This window comes from Alligator mississippiensis, chromosome 5, assembly GCF_030867095.1.
Source record: "Alligator mississippiensis isolate rAllMis1 chromosome 5, rAllMis1, whole genome shotgun sequence".
In the NCBI taxonomy this organism is placed as follows: Eukaryota; Metazoa; Chordata; order Crocodylia; family Alligatoridae; genus Alligator; species Alligator mississippiensis.
The window spans coordinates 149,521,508-149,539,916 of record NC_081828.1 but is presented as its reverse complement, the minus strand read 5'-3'; the positions used below and the strand labels follow the sequence as shown (position 1 = coordinate 149,539,916).

Sequence of the window (18,409 nt, the reverse complement as noted above, 5' to 3'; positions counted from 1 at the left end):
TATCCATGCCATTTTTGAGAGCTCATGCATGTTCTGCTGATCAGAGTTGCCACAAAAAATTGAAAACAAAATAGCTCAGCAGTTTAAGCAGGCCAGTGAGCTCATTCAGAAATGTTGGCCCAAGCTAAGCAGTGCCTGGAAAATTAGTATAGTTGCTATGGCCCTTTCTTATGCCTTACCCATAGCAACAGTTGTTGGAGGCAGACTCTCTAGGGTCAAATCCTGACTTTTCTGTTCAGCAAGAGTAAATTTTGAATACAGCCCTGTTGTTTGACCAAGCTCTATGTTCACACAGCTCTTTGATGAGACCGATTTATTCCTATAAGGGACAGAAAGCTGTGGCCACTTGACTCTAGTTTGTTTCTTGATTTGGATGGATGACTGTGACAGACTGGTTTTGTTGTAATATTTCTGGTTCAACGTTATAATCATGGTTCTGTTCATGTTATAATCATGTTGCATGCCTTAGTTTCCCTGGCTTGCTTGTACAAGGGAGAAAGAAAGGATTAAGAGACATAACCAGCAACAAAGAATTGAATAGCCTTCTGATGGTTTAGATAGGCTTGGTAAACATCCTTTGGAGATGATACCCAGGAGGCCTCAGGGGGAAGCAAATGGAAATAAGCATAAGATAAAAACAGAACAGTTGGAAAAACTGTAGATCTCCAAGAGACTAAAAAGGGAATAGTTGAGTTTACTTTGAGGTACTTGAGTGTGCATGCTGGAGAGACAACAGCTCAGCTAACTTTGGGGTGTTCAAGTCTGTGCAGACTGGTTTGTGGATAGAAGGACTGCTTAACTCTTTGGAGGTCTTTTTGCTATGTGGCTTTTGCCCCAGTAAATGTCTTTATTGAAAGAGAGATATCTGCTTTGCTGCTTGGGACTTTGGGTATACTTCTCCCTTTGAAGAAGTAAAAGTTCCTCCCAGGAACTGAACTGGAAGGTAATTCCTCAAGGAAGGACCATGGGTAACCAGGGATAGCCAAGGACTGAACAGCAAGGATCTTCAACTCAAAGCCAGAGCTCACCCAACTCTGAGCTAGGTACTTAGGGAGACTTAGGGAGACTATACAAAGTGGGGGTTCCTGGGGAAATCTGTGACAGTGATACCATTCTCTCATATATACAAATCATATATCTCAAATAGTTTTTCAGTTCTTCAGGGTTTCTAGAATGTATTGATATAAATGCCATAGATTCCATAGAAATCTCCCCAGGAATCACTCTGCAACTGTTTACTACTTCTTTCCAGTGAACACCATATACTAGCATCTGTGGAAAAGTGTTGACATTTACTGTATTTCAATTAAGTTATATTCTGATCTCGAATGGCACATGCATTAATATTTGAAATCGTCTCTCACAGTTGATCTCTTATTATAAAAACAGTACAGTTTCCTTGGACAAGTATAGCATCAAATAACAACAATACCACCGTTTCAGATTAAATTGGAAGGAACTGGATACTCCCAGGTACCCATAGATGTTATAATCAAAGTTAGGTATGTTTACCATTCTCTCCCAGTAGCAGATGTAGGAATGGGACAAAGGGGTGCACACACACTTTGACCTTGCCCTGCATTTGCAGAGCACTCTAAGCTTACTGCCTTGTCAATGGAAGCTCCTGTGGATAAGCAATGAGCTCCGAGCTTAGCAGGATCCAGGTGGAGTCTTTTCAGCTCTGGATCCCAGGGTGGGACGGCTGATGCTGAATACCATTCTCCTTCCTCCCCTCCACATTGAATTCAGCAGCAGGGGAAACCAGGGGATGTGCAGCAGCAGGGCTCTGGCGTCACAAGAAAGCAGTGGCTCTGGGCAGGTTCTGCTCCAAGAGTCCACATGTGATACAGCCACTGCACTGCCTCTGGATCTGTCCCTGTGTTCTAGGTTCCCTAGGGAGCAATGCTGAGGATGGTGTCATGACTCAAAGGTCTGATTTTTTTTTGTGTGTGCTTCAGCACTAAGAATTATCCCCGTGGGTATACAGCTTCGTTGCACGGAGGAGTTCTGCTGCGCAGAGAACCCGCGTGCAGGGAAGTGTTCCCGCCACTTTGCAGCGATCTTTGCAGGGTGCATTTCCTTTGCAGCACATAAATGCACGGTGCAAAGGTTTCCCGCTCGTCGTATGCAAATTCGTGCCCCGCAATTGGCTAGTTTTAAATTATTCACATGTGGCGGCTAGCGATTGGCCTGCTAGCCGTATAAGAGGCTTGAGCAGTTTCCGCCCAAGCCGAAGAGGACTCCGCATCCATCTCGTGGGGACTCTGGGTGTGCGCGGCAGGGTAATAGAAACCCTGTGTGTCGCTCAGAGGAGTTTGGCGGACTGATCCACCGCCCATCTCTTCCTGTCTTCGAATGGAGCCTACTATAAGACGTAACGACGAGTTTAATGCGCGCTTGTCCTGGACATCTGGAGTTTGTCTGCGTGGAGCCTAGCAACCTCCACGTGATTGTTCGTGTTCTGTCTGCGTGGAGCCTTGCAACCTCCACGTGTGTTCGTATTTTTTGTTGTAACCGCAACTCAAGCAAGTTCTCAGCCTACACCACGACCATCTCGGTGTAAGTAAAATAATCTTAAAATCAACCGTTACGTGTCTGTGCCTAATTCTAGCTCGGCGCCCGCCCTCTCCGACCTGGCCTGCCCGGGCTGCTGGCCGCAGCCCGCGTGCAGAGCGACGTAAGCGACCTGGGGTCAGACCCGGCGCGCACAGATGGTAGACAGAATCAGAGAAAAAGGGAAGGAAAGGACCTCAAGATGTCATCTAATCCAGCCCCCTTCTTGATCACCCCTATGGTATATCAACCATATCATGCAAATATTTGTCTAACCAGCACTTAGAAACATCCAGTGATGTAGATTCCACAACCTCTCAAAGTTTAGAAGTTGTTATAGTTCAACCAAAAAGCATGTGCCTGTCAGCTGAATATTGCCCTTCTATATTGCTAGTGTGTTCAGGTAAGCTAGAGGATTTAATTCTACATTAAGAAAATTATTCAGTTCAGTGCAATCTCCCAGACTGAAATAGTAATGAGGGAAGGTAAAAGTAAAAAAAACAAAGACATGAAATTCTTTTTTTGCAAAAAATAAAATAAAGCTTGAAATATAAGATCTGGAGCTAAAGTATGGAAACAGTACAGTGCAGGTTGTGACTGCAATTTCTACTGCAGTACCAGCTTTTAAAACTCTGACTTAGGAAAGAGAAGGTAATACTTGTAAAATGTGCTGCTTATGCCTATAAAAAACAGAAGCCACTACACATCCAACTGTGCAAAAAAAATTTATTGGGTTGTTTTTAAATTTGTTAAGTGCGCTATGTAAGTGCAAAGCATTCTATGTTATTTTATTGGACTTTTAGAATGCCAAAAATCATATATTTCAAATATTTTTTCAATTATTCAGGGTTTCTAGAATGTATTGATATAAATGCCATAGATTCCATAGAAATCTCCCCAGGAATCACTTTCTGCGACTGTTTACTACTTCTTTCCAGTGAACACCATATACTAGCATCTGTGGAAAAGTGTTGACATCTACTGTATTTCAATTAAGTTATAATCTGATCTCAAATGAATGGCACATGCATTAATATCTGAAATCGTCTCTCACAGTTGACCTCTTATTATAAAAACAGTACAGTTTCCTTGGACAAATATAGCATAGAATAACAACAATACCACCATTTCAGATTAAACTGGAGGGAACTGGATACTCCAAGGTACCCATAGATGTTGTAATCAAGGTTAAGTATGTTTACATACAGATCAGCAATTGCTTACCACCTGTGCAGGATCTATATTGCTTGGTGACAGACAAAATATATTATCACTATAGCCACAATGCTGTGTGAATTCTTATGCTTATGTACAGTGCCACTGATTTAAATGGGATGCTGGGTGTCTTAAGAGTCAGCACGGGTAGGGTTTTTTTAATTTTTGTTTTATTTACTTATTTATTTTCCTAGAAAAGGGCTTAAAAGTGAATTCATAGAGATTTACTCTGCTGATAAAAACCAAAAGGAGAAAAGGTATGCTATGAAAATGCAATACTGTGCTTGATGGCCTGCAGTGCACATAAATATGCTTTCCCATAGCCATTGCTGAGAATGAAAAAAAACTATTATAATAAGAACAGAAACAGATGTTTTTATGACAAAACAGGATTCTAAATTTAGGGGATATAACTTAACAATCAGGAACACAACTATGTTAGGCAAAATATGAGGCACATGCATTGAGATACAGGAGAAAATGACTGAAATACCATAAACCTAGAGTACCTTAGATTTAGACTTGAAATGACTGAGGAATAATAAAGGTGTAAGTATAAATGTGGAATTTTGAATAAGCATGAGAAATTAGGAGTATTAAGCCTTTTCCTGTTCCCAAGGAGGCAATTTCTGAAAACCTGCCCAAAAACATCTCCTGCCAAGACTGTGCATCTCAAATAAAATCTCAATTGCCCATTTATTCATGCTAATACTGGTTCCATGCAGCTACCTCAGAATGAGCCCTTCAAATTCTCTCCCCAAAATGTCTCATGTTTCAGGAGTTATTTGTATCTGTTTTGTATAATGGAAAATACCACATTAAAAATTCTGGGAATGGATCTTCTACTTTATCCACAAGGATTTCTATATACTTCTGCTGATGTGTAAAATCAAAGAAATGTAGGCCTGGTAGAGACCTAGTCCTTACATTTTCACCTAGACCAGTACGGGCCAAACCTTTTAACAGGCATTCCGCAAATTGATGCCACAACCTGCCCAAGTGCCCTTCCCTTGTCCAATCTGCTGCTCTGCTTTCTGCTTCCTTTCATGTGCTCTCTGCCCAATTTGCTGCTTTGCTTTCTGTTTCCTTCCCTCTCTGCCCTTGTGCTGCCTATGCCCTACTCAATCTGCCACATGCCACACACACTGTGGCTGCCTGTGCCACTTGTGGCATGTGTGATGTAGGCTGGCCACTCTGATCTAGACCACTACGTAGATGTTTATTTAAATTGCTCTTAAAACCTCAACTGATAGGGACCTCTATCCTTATAGCCATCCAATAACTATTTTATACCGATCCTAATATTCAACCTAAATCTTCCTTGCCAAACAATAAGTTTACTACTTCTTGTCCTGCCATCAGTGTACAGGGAGAACTTGTGACTGTCCTTTTTAAACTACCTTCCATTTACTTGAAGGCTTATTATGTCCCCATCTCAGCCTTCTTTTTTAGACTATGCTGATTCAATCCTTTCAAACTTTCTGCATAGGTCACACTTAGCAAGCCTCTCACTCTTGTTGCTTTGCTCTTGATACTCTCCAATTTGTCTATATTTTTCTTAAAGCATTCAAAATTGCACACAGCCCTCCTACTAAAGCTCCCCATGGCTGAGTAGAGGCAAAATAATTACTTCTCTTCTCCTAAATATGACACTCCTGTTAATACATCATAAAATGGAATTTAGCTTTTCCTAATAGCATCACCTTGCTGGCTCACATTCAGATTTTCATCCACTGTAATCCCCAGACCATTTATTTTTACACTGCTGCCAAGTCGCTTATTGTCCATTTTGTATTTGTGTGCTTGATTTTTCCCTTAAGCATAGTGCTTTGAACTTGTCCTTATTACATTTCTTCTTAAAATTTTCCAATTTATCAACATTTTTTGCAAATTCTAATCCTGTTCTCTTAAGGACTTGCAACTTCCCTCATGAGCTTGGTGCCACCCACAGATTTTTCAACTGAACACTATTCCATCATGGTGGTTATAATGAAAATATAGGAAAATGCCAAACACAGAATGAACCCCTGTTGAACACTACTAGATACACTCTCCCAGTTTGACACTGAATGATTACTAAGTATTCTATCAACCATTTTTTCAACCAGTTGTGCACCATATAGTAATTTTACCGCAACCATATTTCCCTAGGTGTTTATGAGAAAGTCACATAGGACTGTATGAAAAATCTTACTTAGGTCAAGATATATCACATTTAGATTTCTCTTTCATCCATTACTTCTCTCATCAATTATTTCTATTATCCTATGACAGAAGGAAATTGGATTACTACAATTCATTCTTAACAAACCAGTGTTGATTGTTTCTTACCACCTTGTAACTCTGGTTACCAACTAACTGAATGTTTAATCATTTCTTCCAGTATTTGTCCAGACATTAACATCTGATTAACTGGTCTATAATTCCCCAGTTCTGATTTCTCCATCCTGACTCTCTATGCATCTTGGAATGTGATTGGCCGGCATAAAATCCTTTAACCATCTAGAATGCTCTTAGCATCAACTTTATGGCCTCAAGGATTGGTGCCAGCAAGACTGGAACTAACTATAGCTGAGTGGTGGATGGAAAAACAAGAAAAAAAGATGACTGATAAAGACTCTCTGTGACAAATGTTAGTTCATAGTTTTTTGAGAGCTTCACTGCTGTTGCTATTTATGTTAAACAATTGTTTCTGGCTAGCATAGTTGGAAATACTTTTTTATTGTTTCATAATGGAATTCTAGTGCTATGCACGCGTCCAAATCCCTGCCCGATCTTCCAATCGTAAGTAAACTGGATTATCATTCAGAGATCTCCATTGCAGAAGACTAAAAAGAAGAGAGAAAGAGTCTATGGTGTAAGAGCTAACCTACTTAACAGGCAGTTGCTGCTGAAGATGTTACTTTGCTAATAGCTCTACCTTTTTGCTTATGAGTAGCTCCCCACAAAATCAACTGAGGTTTATTTCTGCAAAAAGCTTACCACTATGGCTCCAATCCAGCCAGGGGTTTAAGTATATAATAATTCTCATGGACAGTAACTGCATGTATAAAGTAGAGCACATAGTTACCAGTACGCACTTTCCAAATTAAGGTCAAAGTACTCAGCAGCTAGTATACCAGCTCTTGAACAATTCATGCTTATAGTGAAGCAAGCTTTGTTGGCTTGGGATATACCAAGAATGCAAAGACTAAATGGAGATCTCTTCAGAAGGTCATTGCCCAAACCAGACTCAACAGAACCTGCTTTTGCCAGTTCAATGATCTTTCTCAGCATGGACAGATACTAGTTATTTTCTCATTCCTCCCTTCTCTTGTGTGAGAAGATTTATTTTAAAAAGAAATATTGAACACACAGCTGTCAGGAAGATTTATAGATAACTTCTTTAGAATGAATCTAAACAGTTTGAGACTAGCGTACTGCCTTTTCTCATTTTTCTTTGAAACTTAATTTTGAGACCATGCAACCAGAAAAAATGTTCTTCTAGTCTAAAAGAAATCTCTATCAAAAGGGAGAAGACTCTGTATCTTGAACGAAAATGAAAAATCCAAAAGAACAGTTTTTTGTAAACATTTTCATAATACTGTCATACAGTAAGTAAATGGAGTCTCTATTCATTACTGTCAGGTAAAACCTATCTCTGGTATCTAAAAATAAAGTTTCATCAGTAGAACTGCTGTAGAGCGCTGGGTCACAGAACAAATATCTATTTGTTGTTCTCATGGCTTTAAATTACATTCACCAAAATCCTATAGAAATGAAAAGTAGGTTCAGTAAAATGAAAATGTTTCTTCATGTGTGTAGGTTTGCCATTCACATAGTACAGTACTGCAAATCAAAAACTCTTTGTGGATCACTTCTTTTCTGGGAGTAACCTAAGCTCCAATATTTTGGCTGCATCTATTCTGTTGCTAATACTGGACGAAGTTTTGACTTCTACAAGAGGCTCTGGAAATTGCTTTGGGAATCTACCCACAAACAGTGTGACTAGAGTGTGGCAAATCAGATACCCGCTCTGGGTGCTGAATTGGGGGGAAGTGGGAGAAGCAAAAAAAGCAGCTGCCGCTGGCAAACGTGGCTGCAATGGGTAATCACCACTGCCCCTGTGCTGTGACTATAACTGGGGGAAGAATCTGGCCAGTGTGTATACAGTATGCAGTACCCTGCTGTGGATCCACAAATGGAAAGCATTGTGTATCTCATTTTGCTTCAATCAGTATACACCTGCAATAAACAAGTACACATTATTAAAATGATAGAAAGATGGTCAACTTACATCAGAATTAAATCTCAGCTGGCAAATGTTGCATGATATGATTTGCTTTCGTCGATGAGGAAGAGGAACCCCAAATGTATGATTTATTACAGCTTTCTGAATTGGGTCCATCTGTAAAGAAAGGAAGAGAAATAAAAGCTCTTCTGTTCCATTGGACAGCTGCCTATGCCACTTGCAGTGTTAAAAAGAATCTACACAGTGCCAATCCATAGCACACATTATAGCAGATATTTTTTATTTGGAAATATTTCTTTTTTATTACTTCACAGTAAAAATAAAAAGGAACAAAGAGGAATGAGATTAGCAACCTCTAAATGCATTTCTTTAGTTACAACCCTAAAAGTGCCAATCTTACTTTGCTGAGGGTAGCCAAAGGAAAAAACACCAAGCATGTTTTCCCACCAAAAATGCAAAACTATTTTTACCCCAGGAAAAAATAGCTAACTAAATAAAACAAGACATCAAGAAACTGGAGAAAAGAAAAAAAGGGGAGGGAAAGAAAAATTATTGAGGACATATAAACAGCTTGAAACAGTGGGGTTGTTAGCTTGGTGCACATGGTGACACAATTACCAAATATGAAAATATTCAACATCTCCTTGGATTCCAGAAATGGAGCTTTTATATAAGGCAATTTCTGTTTCTGTAAGAGCCAAGGTAAATTCCATATCATCCTCCAACCATCTGAAGATTATTTTTTCAGCCATTTAAGTAAACCTATTTTCAGCTTTTTGGTTCTTCTTCAGAGAACACATCTACAAGTTGAACTGTGGCCCCTAGCACAATGTAAATGGGCCTGACTCAAGTAACTCCAACAATGGTTAATCAGGAATACTATCCTACCCTCTTCTCTAGGTGATGGGCATGAGTATATTAGTTAATACATGGCTGCCTTAGCAGCTACGTCTGCATTCTTCTTGTGTCAGTTGATTTGTATTACACTCTTGCTTCTCTCCTGCCCCTGCGTTTCACCAGAGTCTCTCCAACACATCTGACAATGTTCCATCCAAAACTCACCAGGAAAATACATATTTAAGGGGTTATTCTACCAGAGAATTTACTTGCTCACTTTTGTCCTTGGAGTCCTCTTCAAGGGATCTTCTTTGTGCCTTTACAGAATTATGTGCACTGGGGCTAGGTAAACTGTCTTGGATGGGGAGTGATTCACATCCCTGTTGGCTTCCTGCTGATCTATCTCTAGGCTGTATACAACCTACCTACACCCTCATTGCACTGCTTCGGCGGTCCAAGAGAGGGGCAAAGACAGGTCTCCTTTGATACCGCTGATCAAAGCTGTGTCTCTGTATATTGATGGGGGAGGGAGGGGGAGCTGGAATACACATAATCTGGGCCAGGTTTTTATTACAACAGTAGGTCCAAAAATTAACCTATTTTATGCCTGTGTTTCTGCTATGCCCAAATTTTCATGAGAAGAGTGATTCATTTTGGACAAAATTCTGATGCAGTAGCTGGGGGGTTTTGGAGTCTTTCTGTTATTCAAGATGTAAAAAACCTTATAAGATTGTCTGGTTAGGTAAGCAATCTAACATTTTGGCTCAAATCTCAGAAGTACTCCAAAGATTTCAGCTCCAGTGTTGAAATAAGTTTCTAGAAACCTACAGGTCAAAGTGGATATTACTTCTCCCCTTTTGACAACAAATATTTGAAACTATTTTTTATTTTAAAATAGCTTTACAACAACATGTGAATCACTTGTTTAAGCAACTGGTAATCTTTGTCTTTGAATTATTTTATTATAGGCTTTTACAGAAATTGCCTGACATAGAAGTCAGTATGTGAGTCATTCAAATCCTGTCCACGATGCATCCTGGAAAACTGCATATCTCTCTTATATTTCTGTTAAGAAATTAAGCTGGTTTTCAGTTAGTGCACCTATGGTTCAGGCAACATAGGAAATACTTGATAAGTGAAGAATTAGAGATTTTCCTGTGAGTAATCAATGATTCATGGGAATTGCAGTGGTAGACAGAGTCTCTTTACCTTTATTGGTATTAATCTAGAACTTCTCAGCATTAAAACCTGTATCAGCTCATGGCTGTTCAATGGTCAATATTATATGGTTAGCTCATGGCAGAAAATGTCCAGATGATTAAAAAAAACTGGGTTCTGTATATAGATGTGAGGGGAGGGTTCACTGAACTAGCTACATTGGTTTTACTGAACAAAGCTAAACACTGTGGGTGTTTATACATTTGCGAGCTTAATGGAGCAGTGACTGGGACCTGTGGGTGCTACTGCAATAAAAATAAAGAACAGAGGTTAAAGCTAGATTATATCAAACACTGCAATGATACCATGCTTCAGTGCAGTCGAATAACCTTGCATTCTGATCTATGCAGCATGTATGTGATATCTCTTCATGTTGTACATCATGTTTGAAAAGTTGATGTTCCAGTGTAACATAGCACACAGCAGGAAAGAGCACATCCCTATGTGAAAGTTATATAGTGAAAACAATCAACCAGTGATAACTTTGCATTTAGGAGTTCATTCCTGAGTGAGGGGAGCTGCAGGGGGCAGGGGAGACAACAGAGCAATAACCTAATTGTACCACTTGACTTCTAATACTAAGACAGAGACTCTTTACTGATATAACTATGTTCCATAGTCATTGAAGCTTTGGGGGCGTTGGTATTTTGGCACTGCTTCACTTAGTATTGCAAGGCCCACATTATTTAGGAGTTTAAATCCCACTGACTTTGAGTGCTATACAAGTCATTTTTGAAAATGAGTCAAGCCTAGATTTATAAAGCTATTTAAAACAGTGTTGCTGAGTTAAGCAATGGCTAAATTCCTTTAAAAATATGGTGTTTAATAAATTAACCCCAAACTAGAAATTTGAGACCTTTTGTATTCATTCCAATGCCTCAGGTGGTCTTGGGATATTGTAGCCCGGGTACACCCAGGGGGATGTGCCCTGTCTGCCAATGACAGTGGTGGGGGTCAGGCAGGGTGCTGATGGAAGGGCCAGCTACTAGAGCAGTTCCCTCTCCTGTCTAGAGAGCCAGGCTGAGACCGAGTACTTAACTATACACAATGTATTACTATAATAAATACTTAAGATAAAACATGAAATATTTACAATACAGCTTGGCATATATCACTACATATAATATCCCACAATTCACATAAACCATATAACTTACAACATATATAATAATTAATACATTGAACAAGATAGTTAAGGTTACAACACAATAAACACGCATGGGGACTCAACTTATATAACCCAAATAAGTTAATAATACTTCCTAGACCTACCAAGTAACAATACAAATATACTTATTAAACACATTAAGAACATATAAACCATACAAACTTCCTTAAAGAATACTGATAGCTATATAGACCTTGACACAACAGCAATCACCCAAAATAAGGAGTGTACTCAGTACCTCCCCGAGGGGTTTCCTTGGAGCCCCTCCCCTTTAGGGCCCTGGAATGTGAACATGCCCCTCCTGCAATGGAGGGTGGAGGTGGCAGACCCTCCTGTCCCATGCCTGCCTCCGCTGTGGGGCCTGCTTCCCCAGCAACTCATGCTTCCTCTCTGAAGTGGCCAAGGCTCGTCCCCTAGAAGCCAATCCAATGACAGCCTCTCTCCAGCAGCACCTTTTGCAATCCTCAGTGGCCTGGCACCCTGCACTGGGCAGGCCAGGGCTCTCTGTCTCTCTCATGGGAGTCAAACCCTTACAGGGTCTGGTTCCCTGGTCTCACACTGGGGGCCCTCCCTTTCCCGGGCTTTGCTCTGGGTACCAGGGCTCTTTTAGTTAAAGGCAGAGCCGCACTGTGGGGCTCTGCTCACTCGGCCTAGGGCCAGGGCTAACTTCAGCAGCCACAAGCTGCTCCCAGGCAGGTCCTCCATGAGCTGACTCTCACACTGGGTGAGGCCCGAGCAGCCGTGAGCTGCTCCCAAGGCCAGCTCTCCATATGCCGATCTGCACACCGACTGCCCAGCCGCTTGCCGGATTCGCAGGCTCAAGCCGCCTAGAGCGGCTCCTAGAGTCTGATCCTCACGTGCCAATTTGCACACTGCTGAAGCTCTAGTGGGGTCCCAAGGACGGCCGTCTCTGGAGCTCCTCTCTCTTTGCTGTCCCTTGTTGTCAACTCCCCCAGTGTGCTGAGCACGCTCCCCTTTTATACTCTTCAGGGGCTCCACCCCCAAAGTTCTCCGGACCTGGCTGGTGCAGTTCTGATTCAGGTCCAGCTGTTCCTTGCCCCCTTCCTTCAGAAAAGGGTGGGGCATTGCTTCCCTTGTGCTGCCTCCGGATTGGTGGGTGGGCTCCACCAATCAAGCAGCAGACCCTCAATCCTGGGGCTCAACCCAAGCTCCAAAAAGGTAAGCCTGCTACGCTATGGACAGATAAATACATACTGTTTCCATCATTTTTGTGTACCAATCCAGACCACTACAGAATCAGGATAAAGACATGTAGTTTCCCCAGGATAGCTCACACAATAGATAGATAGCACTGCACATTACCAATAAGTGCAGAGAATAAGTAATAGCCTGTTCACCTTTAGCAACCAGCTACACTGGGATAGTTATGGACAAGTTATAGCTAAAAATCAGTATCATTTATACTGCTAGAGCTGTATTTCTTATTATTTCAGCAATAATTACCCCTGGGAATGGTGAGGTTATCCTAGTTTAAAAGGTTTGTATCATCTGTCTGATACTTATTTACATTTGTTTAATGCCAACTGCACTGGTATAAAGAAGATATCAGGCCAGGCCTTCAGGAAAGATTGCAAAATCTGAGCAGATATGCTTCTTTGCATCTTCCAGCTGAACACCTTTTCTCGAAAGACTCTGAAATCTTCAGTCCACTCCTACAACACTGAAAGTAAGTACACAAGCAGGAAAAGTTTGTGCTGCTTGAATCCTTTCTTAGAAACTTTTTTCTTCTTGCTGGTTCTAATCCTTAAAATACTTCTTTATGCTCCTTCCTCCTGCTTGTCTGCTCTTCTGTCTCACTACAAAACACCCTGTGCTCCACCAATCACACCAACCTGGAATATCTATGTGTTCTTTTCTCAAGTACACATCCCCATGCTTCCTTCCATGCTGCCTCTAAATGTGTAGCTCATCCTCCCTAGCCTAATCTTTAATTCAACAACCTCCTCAAGACTCACTTCTGTTGAGACACCTTCAAAAAAGCAGGCAACTAAAAATGGATAGTTTCGGCAGCGTTTGGGGATAACTGATGTTATTTATTTATAAAAGAAAAAAATTATTCCAATATTTGGAAGTAGAAAGCTGTGCATATGGCTGACCCATATGATCCTGTAACTGTTATCCTTCTGTCCCAATTATACCCAACGCTTTCCTACACTCCCTTGTTGTGTTCTAATTATAAAGAAATAGTATGCTCTCCCAAGCAATGACTTTCTCCCTATCTGCATATTCAGTTCCTACTACAATACGGTCTGATCGGGCGCATCTACATGAAATACTACTTCATTGTAGCGATTAGCTACAGCGACTTAGCTCGTCACTACAGTGATGTAACATTAGTGGGCACAAACCACGACGCCGACACTGCTGCATCTCAGTAGAGTCAGAAATGACCCGTGTAGTGCCGGGACTATGCAGTAATGGCAGTATTTGCTTAAGCAAGTACTAAATGACTGCACAGTAACAACTGCACAGTCTGGTACACATGTAGACGCGCCCACGGTCTTTGGCGGCCCTGAGCAATAAAAATAACTACTCCATATTCTATTTGCATTCAGTATCTTTTGTCTTTCAATCAGTAATATTTTTTTTAAAAGCCTAAAGAAAGCCAAAATAAAGATAAGTGTCAAGTTTTATAGACATCATGACCAATGGATTGGGAAACTAGTCTCACCAGCCAAAAGACAAAGATCACAATGATTTACCAACCACAGTTTATCTGTTTCTCTTCTCTCTACTCATACTTCAGTGATACTTTCAGATTATCAAGACACTCTGGGCCAAACCCTATTCTATGCATTAGGCACGTAAGTGGCACTTAGATGAACCTGTTCCACCCAGTAAATCTACCCTGCCATCTGCCTAGTTCACCCTGTCCAAGTCCCTTAAAGCCAACAAGAAGATGAAGGCATGTTACCTTGCTCTAATGTGCAAGGAGAAGGAAGGCTTTTCAGTACTCAAGCAGGGTGAAATAGAATCACATTTAGAGGCTTAATAGATGGAGTAAGACCTGACCTTCAGTCCTTGTCTTTGCCAGTGTCATACATGATGACAGTTTCTATGCCATCACCTGGGAACTCACAGTTTTCTGATTCAGTTCTGGAATGAGTTGTCCTCTGCCTCAATTTTTCCCTTTTTGTCTTCCTCCACTTTCCTACCTTTCTCTTGTAACCATACCCCCACACCCTTTGCCACCTCCCAAGTATGCACCATCCTTCTGACTCTCTATATAGAGGTATTACAGAAACTAGGTTCATTTGTGTTTGTTTAACAGATAGTAGCCTAGACTGTCAACAGAAACATGCATAAGCTGTCAGTGAGTTTCTGAAGTACCATACTCTTCACAGATCAGGGGCCAGCCATCCAGGAAAGAAACACTTAGAGTATAATACAAAAGTTGCTTCAATGGTCACTAGGTTGGAACAACTAATTTCTCAAGGATTTGAGCATATCCACCTATATGGTAAGGATTTCAAGTTAAAAGGGGGCTTCGATTTCTGCGAGAACTAATGTCTAAGCACTAAGTGTAATCAGTTTGCAGAAAGCAATTTTTGCAAGTGGTAGATTTTGTTTTGTTTCTTCCTAAATAAGGAATCAATATCCCTTTAGATTTTCTCTGTCTCATTCCTCATATCAGAAGTACAACTGCATCTTTTCTGTCTTCTTCCTATACATCTAGACCTCTAGATTCTGGTACCTATGATTTGTGCTTGTAGTTCTATAGGCAAAGTGTTCTGGATGGTCTCCAAAGTGATTAAGAAAAGCTGGTTCAAATGCAGGAATCCCTTCCTTGCCAATTGTTCTTTGACACAGCAAGTCAGAACTGCTTTTCTAAATATAGCTCTATAAACCCAGATCCTAATAAAGTCAAGGCAGATAAGCAGTAAGAATGAGAGTGCTTAAATAATATTTGGCATTATTATTTTTTCTGGAGACTTCTTTTTGGAATTGCTGCCAATCCACGAATTTCCAATAAACATTAAAAAAAAATTCTGTAGGAGTCAAGAGAGGTTAAAAAAAAGGGGAAGTACTGTGGTCTATGAAACATTGGAAGGCATAAACTGGAAGGACCAGTCCAGAACTGCAAATGGAGGAATCTGACTATCAGGGAAACAGAATGAAGAGACTGCACACAAGTTTGAAAATGATAAGCCTCCAACTCTTTTCAGGTTCACTGATTGTTACTAATTACATATGCAAATTATACCTCAAACTGTTTGAATATCATTTACTTGCTAAACTGTATTTCCTTTTTTTGGGGGGCGGGGAGGAGGAGGGGGTCTATCAAGATACAATTTTATATAATCTATTTTATTTGTGATACTAAAGCTGTATTAATTAATTAAATGTATTAAAATAGATATATTTTTTTAAATACCAATGTTTTTCCTCATTTAAGCCCTTCGATTTGCTCCAGGGGTTATGCATTGCTTTGGGGTTGTGGCAAAACCATGATGGAACTCATAGCTTCAGCAATGAAACAATGCTGGAAAATCCCATGTTCTATTTTCATAGTTCTGTTTTGCTTCTTGATCCCCAAGTGCTGGTGCAATGACCTTTTTTTTCTTTAGTTTTGTCATTTCAATCATTGGAATTAAAATTTCTGATCCTTTATTCTTAGTAAAGTACGTGCTAATATTTCTCTTTTTTTGGTTAAATGCCTTGTTCCTTTCTCAAGACTTACTCCAATTAAGCTTACAATGACTTCTTTGGAAGCATTGCCAGAGTTTTGTGAACTGAAAAAACTGACCCTTTATTTAGTTGTTTGTTTTTTAAGTCAATCCTTCCTTTCTCATGTTTAAAGCAAAATCCACATATGAAAGCTAACCAATTTGACAGCACTGCGTGGTGTTTCTTAAGTAACTAATTGAAAGGTACTGTCAGCAATTTGTTTCGATTTGAAGATGATCTCAAGCACAGCTTAATGAGGTGACTTAAGAATTGAACCCCTGAGCCACAGATCTATCCACAGAAGTTGCAGGTCTTTCCCCATGAGAGAGTAGGCTGTAGACTGGAATTCTCTCCTTTTCCTTCCTCCATTCTCTGGCAAGACACTTAAGTTATGTACAGAACTTGCTTTTTCACCATTTAAAGTCTTTATTGCCATGGCTTAATAGAAATGGATAGCTTTACAGCACTTTAAAAATGAGTACACCACTTTAAATTAACCCTTTTTAAATGAGTTATTAAATTTGAAGTGCTGTATTTTACAGCACTTTAGCAACCTACAGCACTTTAAATAACTTCTGTATACTGGACATATTTCTGGCTAGTGGAGAAGCCCTAGAAGGCTGTGGAGCAGTCTGTGCCTCCTTGCCTGGAAAGGGCAGGGAGCCTCAAAGCCTCCCCCCACCCCCAAATACCAAATACTTCACTTCTGTCATATTTAAGTGTGCTGTAACTTTATAGTACTGTAAAAAGTGCTGTAAATTACAGCAGTGCAAAACATGCATGAAGTACTTCTGTACACACTAGGGTTATGCAAAGCTTCAGTCCCTGATTCAATTTGGTGGAGATTTGGCCTGATTTGGTGGCCAAATATCTGAATTCAAATTGAATCAGAGGACCCTTTAATCTCTCCAAATCAAATTGGAACCCTCCAAATTGATCTGGAGAGATTCGGAAAGATTCAAAGATTTGGACACAGACACAGCTTTAAATGTTTTTTCTACATACCTCTAAGTAACAGGTGGCTCGTGAATGCTGAGATGGTGGGGTGCATGGAGTGCCCCACAGAAATGTGGGGGGCTCCCCAACATGCTTGGCAGCAGACCCAGAAGTGGACCAGAAGCACTTCCAGTCCACTTTGTGGTCCAGCAGGGAGCATGGGGGAGGGCGGGGGGGGGGCCCGCACTCCTCTGGCTTGGTGACTGGTGCCTCTTGGTTCTGAGGGGCGGCACTGGGGTCCCCCTGTGTCCAATCACTGAGCTGGGAGGATGCGGGGGGGCAGGACCTGGCTCACTCCCTGGCAGACCCAGAAGTGGACCGGAAGTACTTCTGATCCACTTCTGAGTTCACCACCAAGCACGTGGAGGGCTCCCTATACTCCTGTGGGATGCTCCATGCACCCCAGCATCACAGCAATCATGAGCCACACCTGGTACCTCAAGGTATGTAGAAAAAATATTTAAAGCTGTTTCTGTGTCCATATTGCTGATTCTCTGAATCAGCATCAAATCTTCAGATTCAGATTTGGTGGAATCAATTCAGGGACAGTGATCTGGATCAATGAATCGAATCACTGCCCCTAATTTGGGCTGAATCTGAATTGAATAGGGCCTGTTTCACGCACCCCTAGTACACACCCTTTCCCTCAAAGTGGGCTGCCACTTGGTTGAGGTTGCAATGTCACTGGAGTCAGTTAGCAGCCAGCTCCTCCCAACTGTTGATCTTGGTGCCTGTTTTCTTGAGGTATGCCTTCAGTTTGTCCTTATAGCATTTCCTCTCACCACCGCAGGATCTTAGGCTGCAACTAAGCTGGAAGTAGACCATTTGTTTTGGGAACTGAGAGTCGGGCAACTGCAAAATGTCCAGTTCAGCAAAGTCGGTGCTCAAGGATAACTGACTCAATGCTGGTAACATTGTCTTCAGCAAGGATGCTGGCATTTCTGTGGCCATTTTCCCATTTGATATGGCAAGTCTTCTAGAGACATCGTTGGTGATACCTCTCTACAGAGAGCTACCATAGCTGTTTGTCCCTGTAGGGCTTCTGTAACTAATTCTCTGCATGAGATCTTGTTATCTAGTAACTAAAAGATGATTTCTGGGGTGGTGAGAATCTGCATAACAGCCTACAAAGTTTCAGTTTTATATCATTTCCATAATATAGTTATTAGTTACTCTTCCTTTTGTTCATGTGTCTTTTTGCCAAAGCCATGAATTACAGCTGTACAAATGTGTCTGTAATTTCTATTTAATCACAAATATAAAAGTAATGTCCTGACTACCAGTAAAAGCTGAGTGAAAAAATGGTAGACCTAGCAACTGTTACATCTGGAGGGAAACTGCCATAGTGGGGATACACTGAATACATAACATAGTTACTGCAGCCACACAGTAAGTCTGTCCCTTGCCCCACCCCCCTTTAAATCAATATAATTTGTTTTGGTCTCCTCGCCTTTAGTTTCAGGAATTTCTCCATAAGTAGAATACAACTTTTTTTCTGAAAA

General features: G+C 40.9%; 1 protein-coding gene across 12 annotated transcripts in view; it reads right to left on the bottom strand.

Annotated features, from left to right (window-relative positions):
- ZNF385D (zinc finger protein 385D) overlaps positions 1-18,409 on the bottom strand; it is a 752,238-nt gene that overhangs the window by 155,206 nt on the left and 578,623 nt on the right. For all 12 annotated transcript variants that reach the window (XM_059728861.1, XM_059728862.1, XM_059728856.1 and 9 more), the window contains one exon: positions 8,045-8,155. In XM_059728861.1, coding sequence (XP_059584844.1) covers positions 8,045-8,155 — 111 coding nt within the window. The remainder of the gene's footprint in view (positions 1-8,044; positions 8,156-18,409) is intronic.